The sequence below is a fragment of the Coturnix japonica genome, chromosome 19, assembly GCF_001577835.2.
Source record: "Coturnix japonica isolate 7356 chromosome 19, Coturnix japonica 2.1, whole genome shotgun sequence".
Lineage (NCBI taxonomy): Eukaryota > Metazoa > Chordata > Aves > Galliformes > Phasianidae > Coturnix > Coturnix japonica.
In genome coordinates this window covers 408458-432933 of record NC_029534.1, presented here as the reverse complement: position 1 = coordinate 432933, position 24476 = coordinate 408458, and the positions used below count along the sequence as shown (strand labels likewise).

Genomic DNA, 24476 nt, shown 5'->3' with positions numbered 1-24476 from the left:
CAGGGCACGAGGCAGCATTGCTGCAAGGGCAGAGTGTAGCTCTCACCCAGCTCTGGGTGAGGAGGGATGGAAGAAGCAGAAAACAGAGCAGTGCACATCCCAGCAGCACAGGGAGCAGATGCACACCAAGCAGCAGTGGGTTCTCTAGGAGCCCAGCCACCCCCCAACGCTGGCTGCTCCCTCCTCCCTCAGCTCTGGTTCCTGACCTGTCCGTAACTGTCCCCAAGAAGACAACGCAGCAGCCGCTGCTGGCCATCACCCACCAGCACAGGCTAAAGGCAGAGGAGACGTGCTGAGTGTTCTAATCCTTTTATTAGTCAACAGGGCAGAAGTGGCTCCCAGAGCAACGGATGGTGTCTGTCACAGACGGGGAGATGCTTCACAGCCTTTGCTTGGGGTGGTGAAGAGATGTTCGCCAGGTGCACACACACTGTTATAGCGCTGAGCACCTGCTGCTTCCCAGCAGGAATTTGGTCACTTTGAAGTTGTTCAGAGCCTGCAAAGGGAGGAAGAAGAGAAGACTGAGGACTGTTTTGTCCTGGCTCTGTAGCTGCCAAGCAGAGGGAGCAAAAGTCAGTTTGGAGATTCACTGTTTCTGCAGAGCTGGTTTTGGCCTCTATTTCCTTCATTTCCTTGGGACATAAAGCCTGAGCTGTGTGCTCTGGAGCCAAGGTGTGATGAGGAATTGCTCCTGCCCACTGACAAAGTACCAGGCGTGGAGCACAAGTGTGAAGTGGGAAAACTCACCGTCAGCAGATCAGAGCCCTGGGAAGAGATAGAACTTCTTGAGCATCGTGGTCCTCTCTTGTGTTGGCAGCTGCCGAGGAAAGTCTTTAAAGGAGCGTTGGACCTGGAGTGAGAGAGAACAGGAAAATGGAAGCAGTTCCCCTTCCAGCATGGCTGCAGTGTGAAGCATCGGGAGGCATCCCCAGGACGGTGTGCTGGTGCAAAGGGAGCCACGGGCTGCACCAACCCAGCACCATGGCAGGACACTGATCCCCATATGGAGAACCAAACCTGAGCACCTGGACCCTTTTAGGACAGAGCCTGCTCCCCAGGTTTGCAGAGAAGCAGCCTGCCCTGGCTGCCCCAGTTCCTGCAGCACCACGTTGGCGTGGCTGCATTTGCATTTACCTCCAAAGCCTCACCTTGCGGAACATCTCCTGCAAGTCACAGTTAAAGGCGTGTTTTCGAAACTGCTCCACCAGCCTCTGGATAAAAACAGAACCTTCTGTGGGGCTTCTCCAGGAGACGGTATCTGAGGAGACAGAAGATGCTCAGTGTCCTTCCACTGGTGTTCCCCAAGGCAGCAGCAATCAACACAGGAAGGAGACTGGGACCCTGTCAGCCCACCCTGAGAAGGAGGTGTGGGAAATACTGACGGGGCAGGGAATGGGAGTCCCGCCCCCCTTCCCTTCTTTCAGACAGGAGAACTCTCTCCATGGAATCACTTACCAGGTGTGCAGGCATATAAAGTGGCAAAATCACTCTCCAGGTGAGCTTCTCTGATTTTATTCTGATTTCCCAGCTGTACACACCTCAAACTGTCCAAGGTGACAGTGGGCGGCTTAGGGTCGATGGAGTCACACATCAGCACAGATCCCGTGTTGTCTAGGAAGGCAGGGCCAGCTGTCAGTGACGGGATGCCCCGACCCCAGCCCGTGCTCCAGGTGGGCCTGCCTTGCTTGCTCACCTGACAGGGGCCCTGCAGCAGGGACTCACCTCCACGGCAGCACTGGACAATGACCACTTTGGGTTTGCCCATCAGCGCCCTGCAGTGCTTGTTGTTGAAATTCTCGTGGATGGCGCTGAAGGGGAGGACGTCTGTGGTCCCGTCGCTCTTGGTCCCGCAGATCCCAGTACTGATCCCGTGCGACATGAACACCAGGAAGGTGCTGTCAGAGGTGCAATGATCTTTGTGAGCCGCAAACTCCTTCATGACCGTGTCCATCTCCTGCAAAACACCACGAGGAAGGAGCATCAGCATCAGTGTGTGGATCCAGCCACCAGCCGAGAGCAGGAGCCGCTGGGGACAGAAGTGTCCCTGTGTGTCTGAGATCCCTCACAGCCATGTCTGCCCTGAGCCCCCCATTGTCCATTGCACACAAGGGTCTCCTGGGACCTGTCCCAGCGCCTTTCTGCAGTCCTTTACCTGGGCAGTTTTGTCATCGTGGCACTCCACGTAGTAGCCCAGCGCTTCCAGCAGCTTTGTCATCTCCTTCACGTCTACTTCAGCCCCGGCCCGCTGGCTCAAGTGCTCAAACTTGGTGTTGCAGATGAGCAGGGCCCTACGGGTTCGTTTCTCCCGTGGCTGGTATATGTCATAGATCTGCAATGAAAGAACAAGGTGATGCACAAGGTCTGTGTGTGCAGCACACGCACCTCCCCGGCCCTGGGGCATCTTCCTGAAGCTCCTGCCCTGCTCATGGACCATTGATGACCCCTGGCAGCCTTTGCCCCCTCTGGCAGCGAGACTGCTCCGCGCTCCAGCCCTTCTGTCATCGCCTCCACCCACAGCACCTGATCTCCCTCTGCCTCCTTGATGCGCTGGTACTCGCTCTGGGTGCACTGCTGCATCCACTGCAGGTCCTGGCTGCTAACAGCGGGGCTGGAGGAGCCCGCAGTGCTGGGGGCAGCCGGCGGCGCACCAGGAGGGTCTGTAAGCACAAAGGTGGTTACGCTGGAAGGGGCGAGAGGGAGCTGTCACAGCGCATGGGGGGCAAGCAGAGCCCATCTCCGCCCTATAGTGGATGCCTACAGGGGACTGAGAGCCCCGTTGTCACCTCGTGGTGGGGGCTCACGCTGGCACAGCACCGTGACACCGGGAATTCCTGCCTGCCCCGAGTCTTCGGGTCTGGGAGCCCCATCACGGCCAGGGCAGGGGATGGTGCTGCCTCTCACCTGCTCCAGCGCTCAGCCCCAGCTGCTCCGCCAAGTTGCCGTCGTGCTTCCTGAGGCTGTGGATGAAGATGGCGCTGGCCTTAACGCCCTTCAGGCGGACGGTGTCGATGAGGCTTCGGGCCTTGTCGGTCGTCACGGCGTTTCCCTCCTGCACCTCATCCACCTCCGCCTGGTTCAGCACTTGATGCGCCAGCAGCTCGTCCAGGAGGTTGGACAGCACCGCCCTCCGCACGCGGCTCACGAACCCAGCGCGAACCCTGAGCAGCTCCTGGTCTGCGGGGCAGCTCGGTCAGCACGTGCAGCCCCACGGCTCCGGGGCTCCCACTCCCACCTTCTCCTCCCCCCCCCCCCCCGTTCCTCCCCCCGGTTCCTCCCCACACTCTCTCGCCCATCCCGGGCTCTCCCCGTGTCCGCACAAAGTGCCGCAGGTCACGGATTCCTCGCCCATGAGGGCGCCCCGTCCCAGCCCGCGCGGTGCCGTGAGCTGCGCTGTGATGCTCAGCAGGGACGGCGGGACCCGGCAGGACCCGGCAGGACCCGGCAGCCCCCATGGCCCGTTACCGCCGGCCGCTCTCACCCGCCATGGGCCGTCAGCCCGCAGTGACCGAGCGGCTGCAGCGGCCGCTTCTGCAGGGAGGACAAAACTGAAAGTAAACGGGACTTTCTCTTCCTGCTTCCTCCCTTGGGCTCGTCCCCGCCCGGCTCAGCCCGGCCGGCCCCAAACGCTGCGCTGTGACCGTGAGGACACCGCGATGTGACGGGAGCGGGGACACACGGGGAGCAGCGAACGGCGCCGGGATGAGACGGGACGGGACACGGGACGGGGGATATGGAACATGGGACACGGGACACGGCCCCGATTCGGAGCAGCGCGGGGCGGTACCGGATCGTTCAGCTCCGGGTCCATTGGGATCGTGTAGGAGCGGAGCCAACATCACTGCGGGGCGGGAGGAAACGGGATGGGACGGAGACGGGGACGGACGGGGTGAGACCACGGGGGGGCGGACGGTGCCATGAGCGGCCACGGCACCATATGCGATAAGTGATAATGTGATATCCGATGTCCGATGTCCGATAAGCGCCGTCCGGCCCCGCCCCGCCGTGCACGTGCCCGCTGTGCGCGCTCCCGACCCGCTCCCGCGCCGCCGCCCGAGTCGCAGCGCTGCCCGCCCCTGATTGGCTGCAGCAGGACGCGCTGTGATTTCTCATTGGACGCCTCTCCCCGGGTCCCGCCCCCCGCCTCTCTCCGCTCCGTGTCACGTGACGTTCCGCGGCGCTGGGCGGGGCCGCGTTCCGGCCGCTCATTGGTCGGCGCTGCCGGCGGCGGCGGGCGGTGATTGGCTGAGCCGGGCGGGTCGGTGGGGGCAGGGCGGGGAGACGCACGCGGCAGAGGCGGGAGCGGAGCGACGGGAATCGGGTGAGAACCGGGCGGGAACGGGGCGCCACGTACAGCACATAGAGCGTCATATAGAGCATATAGAGCATATAGAGCATATAGAGCATATAGAGCATATAGACAGCATATAGACAGCATATAGAACAGCATATACAGCATATACAGCGTATGTACGGCGTGTGTACGTCACACGGCCATCACGGCCCGGTGCTCAGCTCTGCCGCCCGCTCGGGCCCGTAGCACCGCGGCCTTGTCCGGCCTGAACCCGGCATTGACCGGGACGGGAGCGGGGTGCAACCATAGGAGGGACGGGGGGAGCGGGGGGATCAATGGGATACAATGGGATACTATGGGATACAATGGGATACTATGGGATACTATGGGATACAATGGGATACTATGGGATACAATGGGATACTATGGGATACAATGGGATCCAATGGGACCCAATGGGACCCAATGGGACACAATGGGATCCAATGGGATCAATGGGATCCAATGGGACCAATGGGACCCAATGGGATCAATGGGATCCAATGGGATCCGATGGGATCAATGGGACCCAATGGGGGTGGGGGTAGCGGTGCCGTTACCGCAGCATGGCCAGGTCAAACCCCCCATCACACCCCCATGGGCTGGGTGCCCCGTTCCTCCCCCATCATCGCCGTCCTCCCTTCCACCTTCACTCCCTGCACATCCCCCATCCAACTCCCTGCACAGAGCAGCATCCAGGCAGGGTTTAATACCCCCATGGGAGGAGTTTCCCCCCCAGCTCCATGTTCAGCCCGTCCTGGGGCTCTGCAGCCCTCGCATCAAAGTTTTCCCTCGTGTTCATGTTTGTTGCAGTTTTGGGGCTGGGCTGTGTGGGATGTGCCCCCTGCGTGTCAGTGTGCAGCAGGACACTGAGCTGTAGGAGCACATCGGAGCCTTTTTGGCCAGTGGAGGATGGAGCTGATTAGAAGATTAATTTGCTCTTAATAAATTAACATAACAGACCCATTGCTGCTCTTAGCCCCGCTGGCTCCTCAGGACACCGGTGCTGCTCCTCATGGGCCGGGATCGCGGCTGCTCTGCTGTCCCACAGCAGCAGGGGTAGGATTTCCTGGGCAGGATCAGCTGCTGAGCTTATAAATAGCAAATGCCTGCTCAGCTGCACGGCCGGGCTGCAGCCAGACCTGCACGTAAAGGTGAATCCCTGCACAGCTCGGCCCCTGAGCAAAGCAGCTGTGGAGCTGCAGCCTCTGTTTGCCATTGATTTGCAGCGATGCACAGTGATGCTGTTGTGCACTGAGGTTCTCTCTGGTTGTTGTGTGGTGCAGGAAAATGGGCTTTTAGCTGAGAGCTGGAGCTGCTTTCTGCTCCATGTTACTCAAGGTGTCTGCAGAGCCGGGGTCGGGTCCGGGGCTGCTTGTGCTGGCACCTGGTTTGCAGCAGGTTCTGCAGCCCTGGCTGCTCTGTGCACAGCAGTTGTGAAGGCAGCACCTGCCTTCTGTGTGGCACAGAACCTTAATGGGTCGTGGCAAAAGCAAAATGAAGTGGCTGGTCCCTGTTCTTTGCGGTGCTGGTGACATTGTTGGTGCGTTTTGTTTTGATGTGGTTTTCCTTTATAACTGAGAGATGCCCTCAATGTCTTTTCCCCGAGCAGAAGCTCGTGCCCAGGGCACATCCCTGGGGAGCAGATTTACGTGTTGGCTTCTGATTGAAGGCACAGAGTTCCCAGCCCCAGAGGCTCCTTTCTCGCTGTGTTTGTTTGCAGGTGCATCGCTGCTGTTGGCACCTGGTCTCAGTAGGGCCCGTCTCACCTTCCAGCTGGGGCTCAGCGCTGGGTCTGACCCACAGGTCTCCTGCACCGGGAACCCCACCGAGCTCAGCCTTCCCAGCTGCACACAGCGGCCTCTTGTGTGGGTCTGGCTGTGTGGGGCCGGCACAGCGCTGCTGGGAGAGCTGCCAGCACGGGGCTGGCTGGGAATGGGGCCATAGCACTGACAGCACAGCACAGCACAGCACAGCACAGCACAGCACAGCGCAGCGCAGCACAGCACAGCACAGCACAGTGCAGCGTGGGCTGGGTGCTGGGTGCTGGGTGCGCTGCAGGCCGGGGCTGCTCGGCACAAACAGCTCCTCCCCGTTGAGGAGCCCGTCCTGGCTGCAGGAGTGTAGGTGGAAACCGCTCAGCTCTCATCTGCTCGGGGGCAAAGTCTTGCAGCTGAACTTAAGCCCACATTCATGGCCGTGGATCCTCCCGTTTCGCGGCGCTGGCTGCAGAGTGAAGTTGTTCCTTTTCCAGCCCGCTCAGTTCTTCAGTGCAGACTGAGGCAGTGGGGTTGTTCACGCTGCAGGTCGGGCTGCGGTGCTGCCATGGTAAGGCCCCTCCGAGCGTTTCTGCTTTACAGCCCGTTCAGGTGCTTGCTGTCTGCCAGCCTTTCTCTGGTGCTCTCTGTTGAAATAGAGAACTGCTCTGAGCAGAAGGTGCCGCCTGCATTGTTTCTTCTGGAAGCTTCCGAGGGCTTTTGTTTTCTGCTGGCCTGGGAGCTCGCTGTTGTAGCCAGCTTCCTGCTGGTGCTCGAGCGCCTCGTGGCAATTCAGCATCGATCTATTCAGTTGCCTCTATTCAGCCTCAGCTGCACTGCCCGCCTGCACCATCATCTTGTTTTAATTAAAATATATAGATATATTTGCAAGTCATCAGCAGAAGGATTTCTGTATTGCTGGAGCGTGACTGGTGGCAGCACTCAGAGCCACGCAGCCGGGCAGAGCTCTGGGTGGTTGCAGTGCACAGAGAGGGAAGGTGCTCCTGGTGCATGAGATGAGGTGGGTGCACCTTGAGCCTCCTGCAGCCAGCTGGGGTGCAGCAGGGTGCCCAGGGGATGCCGCTCCTCATGCATCAGCGCTGTCTGGGCTTGTGCTTGTTCTGCTTCGTGAGCCAAGCGTGCACCCCGCTCCTGCCTCCCACTGCAGCTGCCCCAGAGCCACAGGCACGGCCGTCCTGCAGCAGGTGGATTCCCCAATGCTGGATGGCCTCGTCTTACTGAACACTACAGAGCGAGTGGTGTGCCTGCGTGTTGGCTGCATGCGTCTGTACTGACTGCATGCGTCTGTACTGACTGCATGCAGCTGTACTGACTGCATGCAGCTGTGCTGACTGCATGCAACTGTACTGACTGCATGCAACTGTGCTGCCCGGCGTTGGACCCGGGGAGGTGGGAATGGCACTGTCAGACATGGAGGCTGCAGTCAGACACGTTTCTGTTCCCTAAATGAAGGGTGTGTTGGATGGGGGCAGGACGGCAGTGACGTGTTTTGTGGATCAGTGGGAAGATCTGCAAGGCGGGGGGGGTTGGTGTGCTGTGAGCATCAGGGGGCCCTTAAGGAGCTCCTGCTGCACCGTGCTGGCAAGCTGGGGCGTTGCATCTTTGCCGTGGGCACAGCGTAGTGTCAGATCTCTCAGAGACCATCAACTTTGCTTGTGCCTTTGGGTAGGTGTGGAGCTTTGCCAGCCCTTGTCCTTCTGCAGCGCTCCCTCTGTGTGCAGTGCTGTGATGCTGGGGCTCATCACAGCTCAGTGCTTACCCGGCCTTTGTGCTGTAGCTCTCATGCAAAGCTGAGCGGGGATCGGCCGAGGTGTGTGTGTGTGTGTGTGTGTGTGCAGGGTGTGTGTGTGTGTGTGTGTGTGTGTGTGTGTGCTGTGTGTTTGTGTGCAGTGTGTGCTGTGTGTGTGTGTGTGTGTGTGTGTATACAGTGTGTGCAGTGTGTGCTGCTGGGCAGCCATTTCCCTGTGGGGCTGTTGGGATGCAGAGCGGTGCTGGGATCCCTGCAGGGCATTAACTCCATCTCCAGTTTCAGGGGTATCAGTTTTGCTTTCTGCGTGTTTGAATCTTTTGTGCTTGCAGACAACGCTCCCTGTTCTCCTCCGTCCTCTGCAAACATCCCTCCCTGCTGCACCATCCATCACCTGCCTGGCACACATGGAGCCCTCCTGCTCCTGCAAGGTGCCAGTGCCCGCTGTGTGTGTGTCAGTGGAGCTCCAAGCTCACATTTGTCACACCTGCAGCCTTGACAAGCAGCTGATGGAGACGGCTGCCTTGTGAATGGGAAGGTCCCGGTGCTGGCAGCAGTGCTGATGCTTGGGGTTGGTGTGGAGCAGTGCTGCTGTGCAGTGATTTACTACCATGTTTCATGGAGTTGTGTCATCCCTTGCAGTGCTGAGGGCCCTGTGCATCTGTCCCTGCAGCGCTGCCTTGTTTAGGGCTGTGCCACGTGGGGCAGGTGAGGTCGGGGGCTCTGAGCGTGTCACTGCTGTGTGCTGCGCTTTGGTGCCTGCGTTCAGCAGCTCGTGGGGAGAGAAAGTCCCTGGGTTTCAAAGGGGAAGTGCTCATGTCAGCTGTAAGTCCCTGTTTTCAGGGGATTTTGAGCCATGTTGGTGGCTGTAACCAGAGGCACATAGTGGGGTATCCAGCCCTGTGGCTGGGAAGGGCTGTGGTGGATGGCACCAAACACTGCAGCTCTGTCCAGGATTCCCCAGGGGGATCCCAACACGTGTCCCAAACTTTCCCTGTGGCTTTACCAGCCCACTGTGCACCACAGCTCAGTGCTGAGGGCTCCCTGCCTGCAGTGCAGCAGTGCCTTAAGGAAAGACAGTGACCACAGCAGCGTTGGGTGAGGACAGGGTTGGGGTGGCATCTTTTGGGGACCCGACCTGGGCTCCGTTATTCTTTCCCTTGGGCATCCAGCTGTGCTGAGGTGGCACAGCTTGTGTGCAGGGACTCAGGTGCCGGGTGCCAGGGTTGCTTGTGCCTGAGTACGAGCGACCTGCTCCACTCCCTCTGTCCTTTGCACTTTCTTGCTTTGACCCCTGCTGATTTCTTACTGCTCTGCTCTTTGCTCTCCTGTCTTCCAAGTCTAGATGTGCTCCCTGCTGGCTCTGCTCCCCACCAGCCGCCTGCTGGGGGTGTCCCCATATTCCCCTCTGTGTTCCCATTGGGAAGGGGCAATGGGGTGCTGGGGCTGCTGGGCATCCTGCTCAGCAAGGAGAGCCAATGCAAGTTGTTGTGGTGCCATAGAACTGCCCAGTGCAGCGGCTCCGTGCAGACCATCCGACTGCCTTGATGGAAAGCCGTGCACAGAGCTCCCATTGCCAGCACCAAACAGGATGGAAGAGGAAGTAGAAGTGGTTTTGTGCTATAGAGCAAAGCAATAGTTCTGGTTGATAAAGCTCACATTAATACAAGGCAAAACCCCCTCCTGCCCTCCTGCCCTCCCTCCTGCTGCATCAATAGCTTGTTCTGCCAGAGGAATTTCCAGCAGTGTGACAGTTCTGTGTGACCTGGGGCTCATCTGCTGGAACAGGAGAGAAGCAGCTCGGCCTCCTCAGGAAAGGTTCGCTCAGCTCTGCTCCTTGTTGCATTTTTGGTGTGTTTTGCTGATTACGAAGCAGATGAAATGCAGTTTCCTGGAGCTCAGGGCACCAGCGGGCAAAGTCCCACCACGGCGCTGCTTCCTCCCAGCCCCACAAGTCCCAGAGCCGGGATTCTGCTGGGGTTCTAATGGGGTTCTTCTGGGCTTCTGCTGGGGCACTGGGAGCTGAGCGCTTCCCACGCTGCAGGCTCTGGAGGTTCCAGCTCCCCTCCCTCCTGCTTCTCATTACTCTGCTACCCGCAGCCATTGTGTTGCAGCCCCGGGTGCGTGTGGGGATGAATAAGCAGTGCTGGGGAAAATCTGGCTCTGGATAAAGCTGTGCAGGGTCTGCAGGGTGTGCGGTGCCCTCTGCTCCTGTCAGCAATGTGCTGCTGTGCAAAGGGTGCCTGCTTTGGGTTTGAGCGAAGGAGAAAAGGGAACCTGCTGCTGTTAGTCCAGGTCTCTTGTAAGGAGGCGTTCTGTGCTCCGTGAGCCCTGGAGCAGTCTGCAGTCACGGCCATGAGAAGCTGTGCTGGCTGCAGCAGATGCACTGAAGCCCCCGGCTGTGCTGGCACCGAGCTTGTCCTTTGCCTGTGCCCAAGTGCTGGGCACTGATGGGACAGCAGCGTGTGCAGCTCTGCGGATAAGCAGGGACTCACTATAAATACATCGGCTGCTGCTTATCGATTGGCCGGGGATTTCCCTTTCTAAGCATGTCTGCTAAGAGGCCGCCACGGCTGTCCCTGTTTTTAGAAGCAGCTGATGTTGGAGGGCAGTGATGCTCACCTGGCCCTCCGTCCTGCCTGCAGTGTGCTGAGCTCTGGGCAGAGCGTGGGGAAGGCAGGAGCTGGGCCGGGTCCATCTGCGTCTCCTTGGGCAGGGAGCAGGCAATTGTTGGGGCTGGAATAAAGGCCCAATTGTGACTGAAATGTCCCAACTGCTCTTTTTTTTTTTTCTTTCTTTTTTAAAGAAAAGCAAACAGAACTGGAGAACAACGGGATGGGATTGAGGGGGGGCTGGAGACGTTGGCCAAAGGCGCGTTTCACATTGCTGTTCTACGATGTTCTGCTTTACATCACTGTTCTGCGTGGGGCTGAGTCCTACATGCAGCATTGGGGCACAGAGCAGTGCTGTGAGTCGCTCTGCCCGGTCTGATGTGGGGTTGTGGGGCAGAGGGGGGCTCTGTAGTGCTGTGGGTCCTGCCAGTGTCACAGGGAGGAACTGAGGCTCTTCTGCTGCAGCCTGGGCTCCTCCCGGGCTGTCAGTGATGGATGGATGCAGTGAGCCGAGCTCTGCCTGCCCCTGTGCTGTGCGGCTCATTAGGAAGACGAGGAGCTGTCAGGAAGATGGAGGAGGTTCAGGGGCCGACCTGGCAGGAGCGTCCCTGAGATGCTGCTGCCACCTGGTGCCATGGCTGCCCGCAGAGCAGAGCGAGGTGCTGTGCTGTCCTCTGCAGGCAGCGTGTCCTGCACGGGGCTTTGTGTGTGATTACTGACTGCCCCTTGGGACGGGGACTGTGCTGCCGTGATGTGAGTGGTGCTGGCTGGCAGCGTGATGCTGGAGTTAATTGCACTTCCAGGCAGTGGGTGGCAGTGCCCAATGGGGTCTGCTGCAGAGCAGGGCTCTGTCCTTGTCCCCTGTCCCCCTGCACACTGGGTCACAGCTGCCTGGCACAGTGGTGCCCATCCCCAGAGGCGTTTCTCAGGCTGTTTTCCTCCCCAGCTCTGACCCTTTCCCCTCATTGCCATCTCCACACCCGTTCTGTGTTCCTGCTCCCTTCCCTCCCCCTTTGGCCATGTTCACCTCTGCCCCAGAGCTGCACTGTGCTCAGAGCTGCTGCTCAATGCACACCTCCGGCTCCCCCACCCCTCCTGCCGTCCTTCCCCTTCTCGCTGCACAGAAACTTATTTTCCTCCCAGCAGACAAACAGCCGTGCCAGCACTGCTGCCTTTTGCTGCGTATCCTGCAGCTCTCCCCCCAGCAGACACAGGTTCCTCTCACCTTCCTCTGACCCCTTCCCCACGCTGCTGGTTCCTTTTGCTTTAAGCAGAGCTCTCCCGTGCTCCCGTTCACCTCCCATGACCGACATTTCCTTCCCTCATGTTGTGCAGCCCAATGGTCGGCAGCTCTCACCTCCCATCCATCCAGCAGGGTGAGCAATGGGCATCGCTGTGTGCCCCACTGCATCCCCATGTGCTGCTGTGCGCTGCCATCAGGCAGAGCTGCATCTTCCTTGGGCCGTGGTTTGCAGCCCACAGGGCTGAGGAGCCCTTGTGCCGTCCTGGCAGAGGGAGGAGGAAGCCCTGGGCTCCCTGCATTCCTGTGTGCTGAGCTCACGGCTGCTGCAGGGCTGTGCTTTGCGGGAGGGAGGAAGTGAGGAACTGCAGTGACTGTGAGCGGAGGTTTGGTGAGCAGATACAGCAGGAAAAGTACCCGCGTGCAGCCGGGCGATATCAATAATTCAGATGGCTGCAGATTGGCAAACAGAGCGTGGTTAAGCAGTTTCCTCCTGGAGCTGAGTGTGCTTTCACCTGCCTGGTGAGTCCCGCAGGCTCTGCTCCTCGCTGGCCCACATGCTGCTGCTCACAGGGGGATGCATGTCCAGCTGCTTCCTCACTGCTGCCATTGCTGTGGTGTAGGTGTGTGACCGCATGTCCTTCTGTGCTGGGATGGAGATGGCAGGCACTGAGCAGGCATGCAGGAGGAGAGGGCTGGCAGTGGTCAGATGGTTCTGTAGCAGAGGAACCCTGAGGAAGGCTCTTCCTCCACATAAATCCCAGCATCACCCATAGGACCGTGCAGGACCCCGCAGGGACCATCCTGGAGCAGGGCGCTGTGCAGGGCTGGCTCATTGCCTGCTGCCCCATAAACAGCTCTACCTGCGAGCAGTGCTCCTCTGGGCACAGAGCTGGCAGGAGATGGAATGTCTGAGCTTTCCTCTTCCTGAGCCCATGGGTTTGATTTTAGGGTATTTTCCTGAGGCTCACTGAAATCCTGAGCATCTGTCCAAGGGTCCTCACCAGGTCCTTGAAGCACAGCAGCCAGACCTTCAGCTGCCCCACACACAAGGGGAAGCCTTTGGGGTTTGCCCCTTGCTTGAGCTCTAGGCTTGTCCCACTTGGTGTCTTGAGTGGGCATGGGGGTGAAACGAGGTGGCAAATGGGCAGGGAGCTCTGTTCACAATGGAGTGTTGCTGCTGTTGATCTGAATTGCTGCAAATTACCTTTCTTTTGCTGCAGGTGTGTCTGGTGGAAGGAGGGACAGAGCTGTGATTGACCCAGGAGGTTTTGGACGGTGGCTGAGGATGGTGAGTACACGTTCTGGTCTGCCTGTGACCCAGTGGGGATGTTTGTTCTTTGTGGCCAACAGCCGTCTGTGCTGCTGCTAAATGTGAAATGTGAGATGGAGAGAGAACAGGAGCAGGTTGCCCAAGGAGGCTGTGGATGCCCCATCCCTGCAGGCATTCAAGGCCAGGCTGCATGTGGCTCTGGGCAGCCTGGGCTGCTGGTTGGTGACCCTGCACACAGCAGGGGGTTGGAGCTGGATGAGCAATGTGGGCCTGTGCAACCCAGGCCATTCTAGGATTCAGTGGTTGTAAGAACGCTGTAATCCTGTGTATGTTGTGTGATAGCAGAACATAAAGAGCTCTGAGGTGTGGCAGTAGCCGTGATGCTGTTGGTACGGTGAATTTACCTCTAAACTTGTTCTTGGAATATACAAGTAAGGCCGGAATCCTCTTCTGCCTCCTTGGGGTAGAGACACAGTCACCCACACGTTGCTTCTTGCGGATTTACTTTAAATCTTACAGGTGGGAGTTCTCCTTCTATTCCTCTCTCACTTCTTAATGAAGGATTAACTCCACGTTAACAGTGTGCTTTGGTGATGCTGAGATAGCAGAGACTGCAGAATAATTAGTCAGAGCAGAGCATGGCTTCAAAGGATGCGGGGGGGCTGAAACGCAGCCAGGACAGCCAGACTGCTGATAACCTGGGCTAAGGATTTTGTGCTGTGCTTTCGCATTGTTTTATTTGCCCTTGGTAGGTTTTTCTTCCACAAACTCATCTAAACCTGCTTCCAAAACCAACTGAGGAGCTGCAGCTGTGATGTGCTGTGTGGCCCCTTTTGCTGTGACCATGAACCTGTTCTGTAACATTTTGGTTGGTGGCCATCAGTCTCTGTGGATCTGAATGCTGTTGCACAGATTTGTCTCATTCCCTTTGGCTCTTTGACCTCCATGCAGATGTTTGCTCGTATCCCCGTCCTGGTTTATAGGATATAAAGCAGTAACATCTCCTCACGTGAGTTGAGGGTTCTGTTTTTGGAAGGCCACCTGAGTGGCCCAGCAGGCCTTTGGCTCACCAAGCGCTGTTGTAGGCTTTGAGGAAATGAGCTATTTTTGTAGAGGCCCGACACAAAGCTGCCCTTTGTGCTGCAGGAGCAGAGGAGGCAGGACCAGCAGCTCCACTGGCCGCAGCTCTTCAGCTGTCAGCATCCATCCGTGTGCAGAATGGGGATTCATTGCCACTTCTGGGATGTGGGAGCAGCTGCCCGAGGCCCTTACCTCCTCCTGTTTCCCTGCTGTTCTCCCCCAGTGGGGTGGATCAGGGCAGCCCCAGGACAGGGCTGTGGGTTCCTCCCTGCATCCACAGCCACAGCCCCTCTGTCTCTGCAGGAGTTCTCTCCCAGCGTGATGCTGCAGTAACAGAAAGCCCCAGCAGCACCACATAGAAGCAATAGCAGTGCTGCCCTCTGCCTAACATAGGAGCACTGACAGCAGCTGGGTGAAATGGAGGACAAGGGTGAACCAGGATTGGGAAGGGCACACCTGTGTGGTGGAGGGTCCCCTCTGTGCCTGCCTGAATGTGAGCGTGCACAGGGATTGGAGGAGCCCAGTTCGGTGAGAGGAGCTGTGTCATCCTGGTTTGGTCTCACGGTGTTAGCAACAGCAGAGGGAATTCCAGCTGGGGAGACACCTGACTTGGCATTTAGGAAATGCTGTGAGCAAAGCCAGCCGAAAGGAGGCTGCATGGACAGGGGAGCAGGGATTTAGTGAGGTGAGATGGTCCCAGGGGCTGTGCTTGCAGCAGGGAGAGGTGCAGGTTGAAACTGTACAGCCCCTTCCATGTTGCTTAGGGGTGGGTCGGCTGTGCACCAGGCAGGACGTGGATGGGAGCAGGATGCGGCAGCTGCGTCCTGGACAGCGGCAGCCGGTGATGGAGCGGAGGTGTTGTTTCCCAGCAGAATACCATCCTGCAGCTCCGGGATGGCAGCGCTGAGCTGCGAGTGCTCAGAGCACACACAGGGGCTGCCATGGCAGCGGCCGTCCTGCAGATCCCTGAGCAGCAGCTGCCGGGGTGTCCTTCATGTCCTTCAGCGACACGCGGCGGAGCAGCAGGAAATGGAGAGCGCTGTGCCGGAGGATGGAGCGCTGCAGCAGAGCTGCGGCACCAACCCGCTCCCTATTGTTCCATTGCTGGCAGCCATTGCTGCGGGCCCGGACTGCATCTCCCGGCAGCCACTCGAGGAGGAGACACGGGGACGGGAGGGGGAGAGGAGGGTGATCCCCGCCGGCCTCTCCATTTTCTGTCTCGCCTGTCGGGGAGACGCTTAGATGGCAGAGCTGTGCTCCACGTCCCTGCGAGGTAGGTGGAGTCTGCCCGTCCTCCGCCCTCCTTCCCTCCATTGTCAGCGCTGTGAGCGCGGCACCTGCTGCGGCCGCCGGCTGCAGGGATGCTCGTGCCCTCCGCCGAGCTCTGGCGAGGCTGCGGCAATCCCTGCGCCGTGCAGCAGCCTCTGCCGGCAGCAGCTCGGGGCCTGAGGAGGGAGATGCTGCTTGTGCCCAGCTGCCGCCTCGGGAAGTGAACATGAGTCTGCCGGGCCGCGTCTCCTGCTCCATGCTCAACTGCTTTGTAAGTGCTTTCATTCTGTTGTTGTTATTTTCCTCCTCCCTGTCTGTTCCAGGCTCTGTGCCTGCTCTGTGCTCAGCCGTTACCCTGGATCAGGCCCGTCCTTGAGGCCTGGCCGTGCTGCCCAGCCTGGCATCCTGCCGCCTCTCACTGATGGAGGCCCTTCTCCTCCCTGCACGTGCCCCAGGAGACGCGGTGTGGCACCATCGCGGTGCCGTGCCCCAACCCAAGGGCACAGCAGTGAGCTGACAGCCCCGGGGTTCCATGTCTGCTATTGGGGAACACCGTGCAGAGCTGCAGCACCGGGGAGCTCCGTGCTCCAGCACAGGGCAGGGCTGTGAGACCCCTCCCAGGGTCCTATTGTGTTGTATGGGAAAGTGGTTCTGCTCAGAGATCTGCAGGAACCCCCACAGCGGGGACTTGTGGCCGGTCACTGTGCTGTGAGCAGTGAGGGGTGCCCGGCGGCCGCCCCAGGAGGGGCTGAGCTTCATGGCATCCCACAGCGCAGCAGGGAGGGACTCAAGGACACCAGGGCTGCTCTGTCCCAGTTCCTGCTGCTCCACGGGATTTCTTTGTGAGCTGCCAGGCGTGATGAGGGGCTGCCCTCCCTTTTGGGCCCACCCCACAGCCCGGCCTGCACCCAAAGCTGTGCCGCTCCCTGTGCCCCCATCACACTGCACATCCCCCTGCCTGTGTCCTGGGAAGGGCTCTGCTATGGGGCCGTGGGCCTTTGGAACAGGAAGGTGTCCCAGGTTGGGAGTTCAGCACTGGATGTGGCCCACAGATGCTTTCCTTTTTATCTCCTATGAGGTGATGTGTGGATTTGGCATCCTTTGAAATATAACTGAAGCAAAAGGTTGGGTTCTCATTTCCTCGGGTTGAAATGTGGAGGTTCTAGGCCAGGCAGCTCAGCCAGAAAGGCATTTTGTGTAAAATTCTCTGTGCTACGTAACACAGAACGGTATTTCCTAATAACTGCTGGAGCCTGTAGGGGAGCGGTGGGGAGCAGGGGGTATTCTGAAGAAGTCCTTTAACACATTGAATGGATGCATCCTCAGCCGCTGTGCTCTGCTGTTGTCTGGGTGCTGCTCACTCTCGTGCTGGTGGTCAGGCAGAAACCGGGCTGATGGTCAGTGAAAGGCTGGGCTGGGATTTGCTGAGTGATTGCACAGTGACACCACTGAGACATTCCTCACTGCCCCAGGAGAGCTGTCCAGGCTCCCTGTGTTCCCTCAGGACGCCTCTCCAGGCCATGTCAGGCTTCCCAGGTTCAGTGCTCTGCAGGGAGAATGTCCTGCTTTGCTGCTGGCACTGCTGGGTCCAGGCTTGTTATGACTGGGTGTACCTGCACCCCATTGCTGTAGGGTTGTTTCACGTTTCCATATTAAAAGAATCCAGGGTCTGCAGTTATCTCAGGGCTGAGAATGAGGATAAAAGCTGCCCAAAGGAAGCAGTCCTTGGTAACAGCAGGAGGAGGTCACAGCTGGGCTGTGAGTGGAACCCTGTGTGTGTGCGTTGCTGTGGTTCCATAATGAGGCTCACAGGGTCAGCTCTGCCATGATAAGTCGCTGTCGCATCCCTCCAAGGTGCATCATCGAGGTTATCTGCTCAGCTCTCTGTGCACTGTGCAGCTTGAAGAGACATGGCTGGGAGGCCTGTTTCAGACTGCTGTTGTGCTGTTGTGCTGTTGTGCTGTGGGGTTGTGCCATAGCTGTGGTCAGGGAGCTGTGTGCAGAGGCAGGAGCATCCCACGGCCCTGATTTTGCCTTTTCATAGCATGCAGCAGCTGGGGCCCATCTCTCAACGTGTGTTTTCTTTTCAATGCAGGGTGAGGAAGGCCCCCCCAGTTTGGAGTACATCCAGGCCAAGGATTTGTTCCCCCCAAAGGAGCTGATAAAGGAGGAAGAGTCATTGCAGGTGAGGAAGTGAGAAGACAGAAACCATCCGCTTTGGATGCAGCAGGCTGAGCTCTGTGACCTGAAACCTGAGAGCACTTCTCCAGGCCAGGCCGTGCTCTGGAGCCGCAGGTTCATCAGTGCTGTACGTCAGCTCATGCTGGCAAGTCCTTCCATGTGCATGGAGGCTGGGAACAGCTGCCCGGTGCTCGCTGCCCTCCTTCCCAGCCCTGCCATGACTTTGCAGTGCACACGGCGTCACATCTGCCTCTGGGAAATACATCTGGAGCATGATGCAATGCTGCCAGGCTGGGTGTTCCCCATCCTCCCCCTGTGCTGGCGGTGAGGAGCAGTGATGCTGCGGTGCTGTGCAGCAGGAGGCCCTCTATGGGACAGGTAGCACGTCAGAACTGGGCTGTGCCATGGAAGGCAATAGTGTGCCATATTGCAACAGCTGATCTGGCTCTCACATACGTTGCTCCTGGCATTTTCCTGCTGCAGAGCTGCTGGAAAGAGGAGTCTCTATATTGTGCCAGCTTCATGCTGCAAGAGGCCTTTGAAAGAGACCCAGCTACTATTGCTGCTGGGCAGCAGAGCCAAACCTGGCTTTCCTCACTCCTTTAGCACAGTCTGCTGCCACCTCATCTCCAATGTGTCTGGAACTTGTCATGTCTCCCTTGCAGGTCCCGTTCACTGTGTTGCAGGGTGAGGGAGTGGAGTATCTTGGCCATGCAAATGATGCCGTGATTGCCATCTCCAACTACCGGCTTCATATCAAATTTAAGGATTCTGTGATCAACGTAAGTTTGGATCTTCTCATTAACTGTTCCCTCTTGCAGTATTTTGGGGGGGAGTGAGGGAGACATAAGCAGTTTCTCTGGTTTGCAACACAGGAACTGGGCCTCTAAGTTGCTAAGCCTGACGTTGTCTCTTGTTACTGTTGGTCACGCAGTTGTTGGAGTGCAGTGGGGTGCTCCAATGGATGGGAATTAGGTCTTTCCCTTGCATGAGAGTCAGCTGGTGGGAGCCTGGGACTTTCTCTCGCTGTCTCCACTTGCCGTCTTCTATTGGAGCCTTTGTTTGGCTCAGTTGTCTGTGCTTGTTTGGTTGTGATTTAGTCTGTAACTGACCCATGGTAGGAGACTTCCCAGGAACACGTAGAAATCTGGCTGGTGATTCTTGGAACAGACTCTGTGCTGCATCAAGAAGCTTCATAAACCTTGGAGTGTGTTTGTAGTTTGGGCTGGGAGCTGCCGTTAGCTGATAGAACCACATTTGGCCACCATGGGCCTGTGGGCAGGGCTGCTGTGTCCGCTGCTGCGCTGTGCTGCCATGCCCTCCTTCTGTCCCTTGCAGGTGCCTTTGAGGATGATGGAAAGTGTGGAGTGCCGGGATATGTTCCAGCTTCACATTGTCTGCAAGGACTCCAAAGTGATCAGGTATCCCTTGCTGTAGGTGCCGCTGCAGTTGTCACAATCTGCTCTGACACCTGCCTTTGCACCGTCATTGGAATGAAGCTGTTTATAGACGAGGTTGCTCTGTTTTTCGAAAGAGTTGATGCTTTATTCCTTTTTCTGGTTAAATGGAGCTCCCTGTCTGTGTCCCAGCTGGGTGTATGTACTCACTGAATATGATTTGCATTTGCAGGTGCCATTTTTCCACCTTTAAGCAGTGCCAGGAGTGGCTGAAGAGACTAAATCGAGCCATTGCCCGCCCTGCTAAGCCTGAGGACCTCTTTGCATTTGCCTACCACGCGTGGTGCTTAGGAGTCTGTGTTGACGAGGAAGATCAACATGCACATCTGTGCCGTCCAGGTAGAATCCTGGCCTGTCCCCTCCCTGTTTATCCATCTAGAAGTACAGCAATGCAATTGGAGCCATCGTTCATAATGTGGTGTCTTGCTGCATCTTATGCTGTGCTGTAGCCATAGCCCAAGCCCATCTTGCTCAGGGGCATCCTGCACCTGGCCTAGACATCCAGCTGATGTCCATGCAGCTGGATAACAAGCACAGCAAAAGGAATAACAATAATATGCAAAGTGTGGAGCATTCTGAGGCAGCGGCACTTAAGTCTCCTTTTCCTTTCTCCTTGTGAGTGAAGGAAACGTCCCGTACTTCAACACTTTCATCACGATAATGAGACAGCTCAAGCAGCAAATGTCATCTGCATTGAGGCAGCATAATTAATATCAGCACGTCTCTTACACTTAGACGTGCCCCGGCATCCCCAGGATCAGGTCTGCAGGCTCATTCTTGTGCAGGAACAAATAAATTATTTGAATCCAGATAGTGAGAAGCAGAGCTGTGGTGCTGCCCGCAGTGGGTCGGGAGTTTGCCCTCTCCTGGAACACAAAATTCATTTGCAGTTGCTTTCTTTTGGTAAAGCTTCAGCATGGATGAGAGGAAATGAAGTAACATGATGGCTTTGCATTTAGAAATCTGTTGCCATTAGAGGAGAGGGGCAGTAACCTGAGTGAGTATCCACCTTGGGAGGGAAAAGCGGATGAAATGAACACTGCCATCACAAAATACTCCTTAGCATAAGAGGGTTTTTTTTGTGCTGCTCCTGCACTGGGGCTGGGAGGTGACCTGACTCAATGAAATAAGCAGAGTCCCTGTGAGGGACCAGGCTTTGTGGTTCCCGAAATAAGAACACTGACATCCAGCTGTCCTGAGGTTTCTCTTCAGCCTCCGGTAGTTGCTATGGAGCTGCCACTAATGTTAAAGTGTTATCAGTAAATACTCTGTGCTCTGCTATTCCAGGTGACCACGTAAGATACCGATTTGAGATGGAGCTGGTGAGGATGGGCTTTGACTTGCAGAACGTCTGGCGAGTCTCTGACATCAACAACAATTACAAGTGAGTGTTGCACCACCAGGGCCTCCTGGTTCTCCTCTTTCCTTTCTTTATTCCCATCACAGTCCCCCTGCAGAGCAGTGGATGAGTCAGGCTCCAGCTAATCCTCCTTTTGGGTCGTGCTCACCCTCAGGCAGGTCAGCATATGAGTTCTCCTTTCTTTCCTTTTTTTGTGTCATGGAATGGAAGCAGAGGATGCCCCAAACGTCAGAGCTTGTAGCAGTTGTAGGTGCTGACCCAGGCAGTTTATAATGCGGCCATAACTCCTCCATGAAGATGGTTGGGAGTCTGGGAGAAATCATCCATCATAGGGTTGCCCTTGTGGTCAGTCTCTCTAAAAGGCTCATATTGAAAATATAGAAGTTTCCATAAAGTCGAGCAGCTGTTCTCATGTGTCAGGAAAGGAGATGAGGCACTGGAGGGCTGTTGTGGAGCTGAGTGGTCTGGGAACAAGCAGGGCTTCTTCAGTTTACTGTAGGAGGGGCTGAGGGCTGATCTGCTTCAAGCTACAGAGCTGGAAGGTTACAAAGCAGGTGGAGTGAAGCTTTTCTGACAGCGGCAGGTGGCAGAACAAGGGAGCAGTGCTCACAAGTTGCAGCTTGGGAGGTTCAGATTGAACACGGGGGGAAATTCCTTCTCCTTCAGGGTGGTGCTGTGCTGGGCCATGTCCACGTGGAGCTGAGGACTTTCCATCATGGGAACATTTCAGGTCCCAGCCTATGTGGTGTTGCAGGTGGTCCCACTGTGGGCAGGAGGGTGGAGCAGGAATCTCCTGAGCCCCTTCAGCTGAGCACAGCAGCCTCTTTAGCCCATCCTGTGCCCCTGGAGCTCATGGGGAAGCGCTTCCGCATTCTTTGCAGCAGGTGGCATTAAGCCAACAGGTTTTATTAAGCGTTGAGCCACATTCACTTCTGCATTCCCTGTAATCAATGTCTTGAAATGACTGGGATCCCTCCGTCCTTTCTCTATTTCTCAGGCAGTAAAAGCATCCCCATCACCTTCATATCTCCACTCTCTTGTGGAGACCATGAGATGCTTCAGTTATGCTGGACTGGGGGAATCCCTGTTGAGTTCTGAGTCTGCTGCATCCTCTCTTGTGTTTTCTCAGGGTTCAAGGCATCAAGAACTGCACTTGGGATTTGATTTAGAGTATCTTCCTAGCAGTCTCACATTTTTGCTTTCAGTCTGTTTTGTGACTTTGTTGACAGCACTGACACAGCTTATCTAAGAACTCCAGATAGAAATTGTTTTCCCGACCTGCTCAGCAGCAGAGTGTGCAGCTCTGTGCTGCAGCTGCATCTGTCTCCTTGGAAGCAGCCACGCTGCCCCTCAGTGCAGCATTCTGGCACGTGGTTCCCCTTGATTGCCTCAGTGCCTCCAAGTGAGATTACCCACCTGCTCTTTGCTTCCTGGGAGCTTTGACCCCAGACCTCAGCCAGCTTCTCCAAAGACGTGTTTTAATTTTGACCAAACCAGGGAGGAAAGAACTTGAAACGAAGCTGGGCAGGCTGGCTGTGCTTCCCTTGGGTTTGCCGAGCTCCTGCCTGGGGATGCTGGCAGGTCTCAGCTTCCCTTCTCAGCAGACATCCCGAGATCTCCAAGGTGGTGTAACTGGCTTGTGCAACTCTGAAACCAGTTCCCTCTTGCTGCTCCAGGGAGTGTGTCTTTAAATCCTGCCTTGGCTTTTGATCATTACCACCTGCCTCTATTCACAGGAATCAGGTTACTTTTTAACTGTTTATAGTCCTTTTATCTTTTATTTCCCAGCATTGGCAAAACAGCGTTGTTAGAGACAGGATACTCCGAGGTAATGACTTTGTTCGTTGTCTTTCAAGTCTGTTCTGAGATGTCCTTATCTGGTAACTATTATCTTCTTCCTGGCGACAGCCATCATAAAAATAGAGCAATACAGGCATATAATAGCCGCTCCTTCAGACTTGATAAAAGTATACTTTTCAGCATACCATCATAATAAAATTATTACATAATCCCTCTGTGGTTTTGCATCCTCAGTCATCTACGTGAGTGTGCGGTCTGAGAGCCCCCAGCAGCACAGCCCTGCTGCCAGGGCTGAAGTTGTTTTCCTATTGCTCACAATGCTGAGGTTTGGTGCACACAGTAATTTCAAAAGCAACAAAAAATCCCCACTTTTCTCCCACTGTTGATGCTTATTTCCAGCTTTGATCTTTTTATGGTCGTGGTTGTGTTTATTTTTTGGCTTTATGAGGAAAAGCAGCCTGGAGTGCCATGTTACAGTTTGAGACAGCTGATGTTTCCCACTCAGTTCTGTGACCATTCTTAATTCATAGTCAGACTTATTCAAGGCCAGGCTGGATGTGGCTCTGGGCAGCCTGGGCTGCTGGTTGGTGACCCTGCACACAGCAGGGGGTTGGAAGTGGATGAGCACTGTGGGCCTTTGCAACCCAGGCCATTCTGTGATTCTGTTTTGTTACAGCTCTCTACAAATCGTAATACTTTCCTCCATGCTCATGGGAAAGGTGGCACTTCTTGTTCTTGCTTGTATTTGCCATATGAATATGTAGACATAGAAAGTCTGCTAGGGATAAAGCCGCGTTTCTACATTCAGTGAAGGAGGATCTCTTCCACCGTGCTGGTTGTTGCCTTTGTGGCAGGAAGATGCTTTGTCTGTGCCCATCTGTAGGTGTGGCTTGCACTGATGTTCATGTTTCTGTTGTTATGCACCTTTTCCTGGGGACAAACCTCCATTTCGATGCCATTCTGGGTCAGTGTGGTCCCATAACGCACAGCACAGGGCCAGGCAGGCTCCCTTTGGGACTCCCTTGTGAAAAAGTGGCCACTTAAGGTCTGTAACCATTTCTTGTCTTTCCAAGAGTTACTCAAGACTCGAGGAGAGTTTCATTTGAGCCTTTGGTGAGCAACCTGTAAAGAAAAAGAGCTTTGAAAATCCAAATCTGGTCAACCACAGGCGCTGTCTGCTTTGTGGATGCGTGATGTGCCACCTCCCTCCACAAAAGCCATGTTGACTCTTCCCAAGTGTGCCGTATTTACCCTTGCAGTGGTGGCGGTCGGTGGCTTTGTGCAGCAGTCAGGTTTAAGTGGTTTCCCACGTTCAGCTTTTAACAAAACCAACACCATGTTTGCCACCTTCCATTCCTCTGGCACCAGCGCCAATGTAAGCAATAGCTTACACATCTCCGTTAATCATTCACCTGGTGCACATTTGGGTTGCTGTAGCAGTGTTGGGAGAGCATTATCTGGTCCTGCTGATTAGTTGCTCCTCATTCCTTGCAGGTAGTTCCCCCATGTTAATCTCGGTGTGCCTTTGTCACCTGTAAAACAGGGATCGGTCTGGCAGCTTCTCCGTGTGCTCACACCAGTGCGGATGGTTTTGATGTTCTGCTGTGCCTTATCTCCCAGACCTTCAGTGCAGCAGCAGGCTGACACCTCCATGGGAGTGGAAAAAAGTCTTCATAGTTTTAATTTCTTCATGGGGCATTTTCTAAAACCGGCCTGACCTGCCTGAATTTCAGTGTCTTTTAACTGAGGTTCATGTTTGGCTCTTCTGGTGTTTGTGCTCTTTGGAATCATGTCCCAGTGAGGCTGTGGATGCCCCCTGCCTGGAAGCACTCAAGGCCAGGCTGGATGGGGCTGTGAGCAGCCTGGGCTATGGGAGGTGTCCCTGCCTACAGCAGGGATTGGAACTAGGTGATCCTAAAGATCTCTGCCAACCCAAACCATTCTGTGATTCTATTTGTTTTACCTCTAACATCCAGCTTTCGTTCACTGAGATGCCTCCTCCTGGTCCTCTCTGGTTGTTCTGTATTACCTCAGCGTATTTCATTAACCATCTCTTCATCTGCAAGCTTTTTTTTTTTTTTTGCCTCACTGCTTTCTTTTTTTCCAGGCTTTGTTCCAGTTATCCACAGAAGCTGCTGGTGCCTGTCTGGATCACTGATAAGGAGCTGGAGAATGTGGCTTCATTTAGGTCGTGGAAGAGGATCCCTGTGGTTGTGTACAGGTAAACACAAAACAAACAAGTGCTCTCCCCAGGCCCCTTTGGGCAGGTTTGCAAGCTTGGTGCGTGCTGGTAAAGCAGGATGCTCTCCCAGAGGGAGTTCAGTAACTGCTGCTTCTTTCTTGCTTTGG

The 24476-nt window shown here is 56.1% G+C and overlaps 2 protein-coding genes across 7 annotated transcripts in view; one reads left to right on the top strand and one right to left on the bottom strand.

The window, feature by feature from the left end:
• Window positions 1-293: 293 nt before the first annotated feature.
• On the bottom strand, window positions 294-3941 carry LOC107322632 (caspase-1-like). Of its 3 annotated transcripts, none has more exons than XM_032448489.1 (9): window positions 3785-3941; window positions 2902-3174; window positions 2521-2657; window positions 2153-2329; window positions 1723-1954; window positions 1456-1611; window positions 1149-1258; window positions 748-850; window positions 294-496 (listed from the first exon to the last, which is right to left on the bottom strand). In XM_032448489.1, exons 1-8 carry the CDS (start codon window positions 3834-3836, stop codon window positions 758-760), a joined length of 1230 nt encoding a protein of 409 aa, XP_032304380.1. In that variant the 5' UTR covers window positions 3837-3941; the 3' UTR covers window positions 294-496; window positions 748-757. The 3 variants fall into 3 exon arrangements, with proteins under 3 accessions (XP_032304380.1, XP_015736337.1, XP_015736338.1); XM_015880851.2 differs by lacking the exon at window positions 3785-3941 and adding an exon at window positions 3479-3626; XM_015880852.1 differs by lacking the exons at window positions 2902-3174; window positions 3785-3941 and adding an exon at window positions 2759-2895.
• A 2467-nt stretch (window positions 3942-6408) lies between these two features.
• MTMR4 (myotubularin related protein 4) overlaps window positions 6409-24476 on the top strand; it is a 30021-nt gene continuing 11953 nt past the window's right edge. The window contains exons 1-8 of one of the 4 annotated variants that reach the window (XM_032448487.1): window positions 6409-6658; window positions 12931-12998; window positions 17425-17514; window positions 18176-18292; window positions 18849-18931; window positions 19140-19306; window positions 20255-20351; window positions 24235-24348. In XM_032448487.1, the coding sequence (XP_032304378.1) occupies window positions 12996-12998; window positions 17425-17514; window positions 18176-18292; window positions 18849-18931; window positions 19140-19306; window positions 20255-20351; window positions 24235-24348 (671 nt within the window). In that variant the 5' untranslated portion in view covers window positions 6409-6658; window positions 12931-12995. Of the gene's footprint in view, window positions 6659-11831; window positions 12230-12269; window positions 12331-12930; window positions 12999-15317; window positions 15601-17424; window positions 17515-18175; window positions 18293-18848; window positions 18932-19139; window positions 19307-20254; window positions 20352-24234; window positions 24349-24476 lie in introns of those variants that run through there. The other 3 variants (XM_032448486.1, XM_015880847.1, XM_015880848.2) reach the window with 3 other exon arrangements.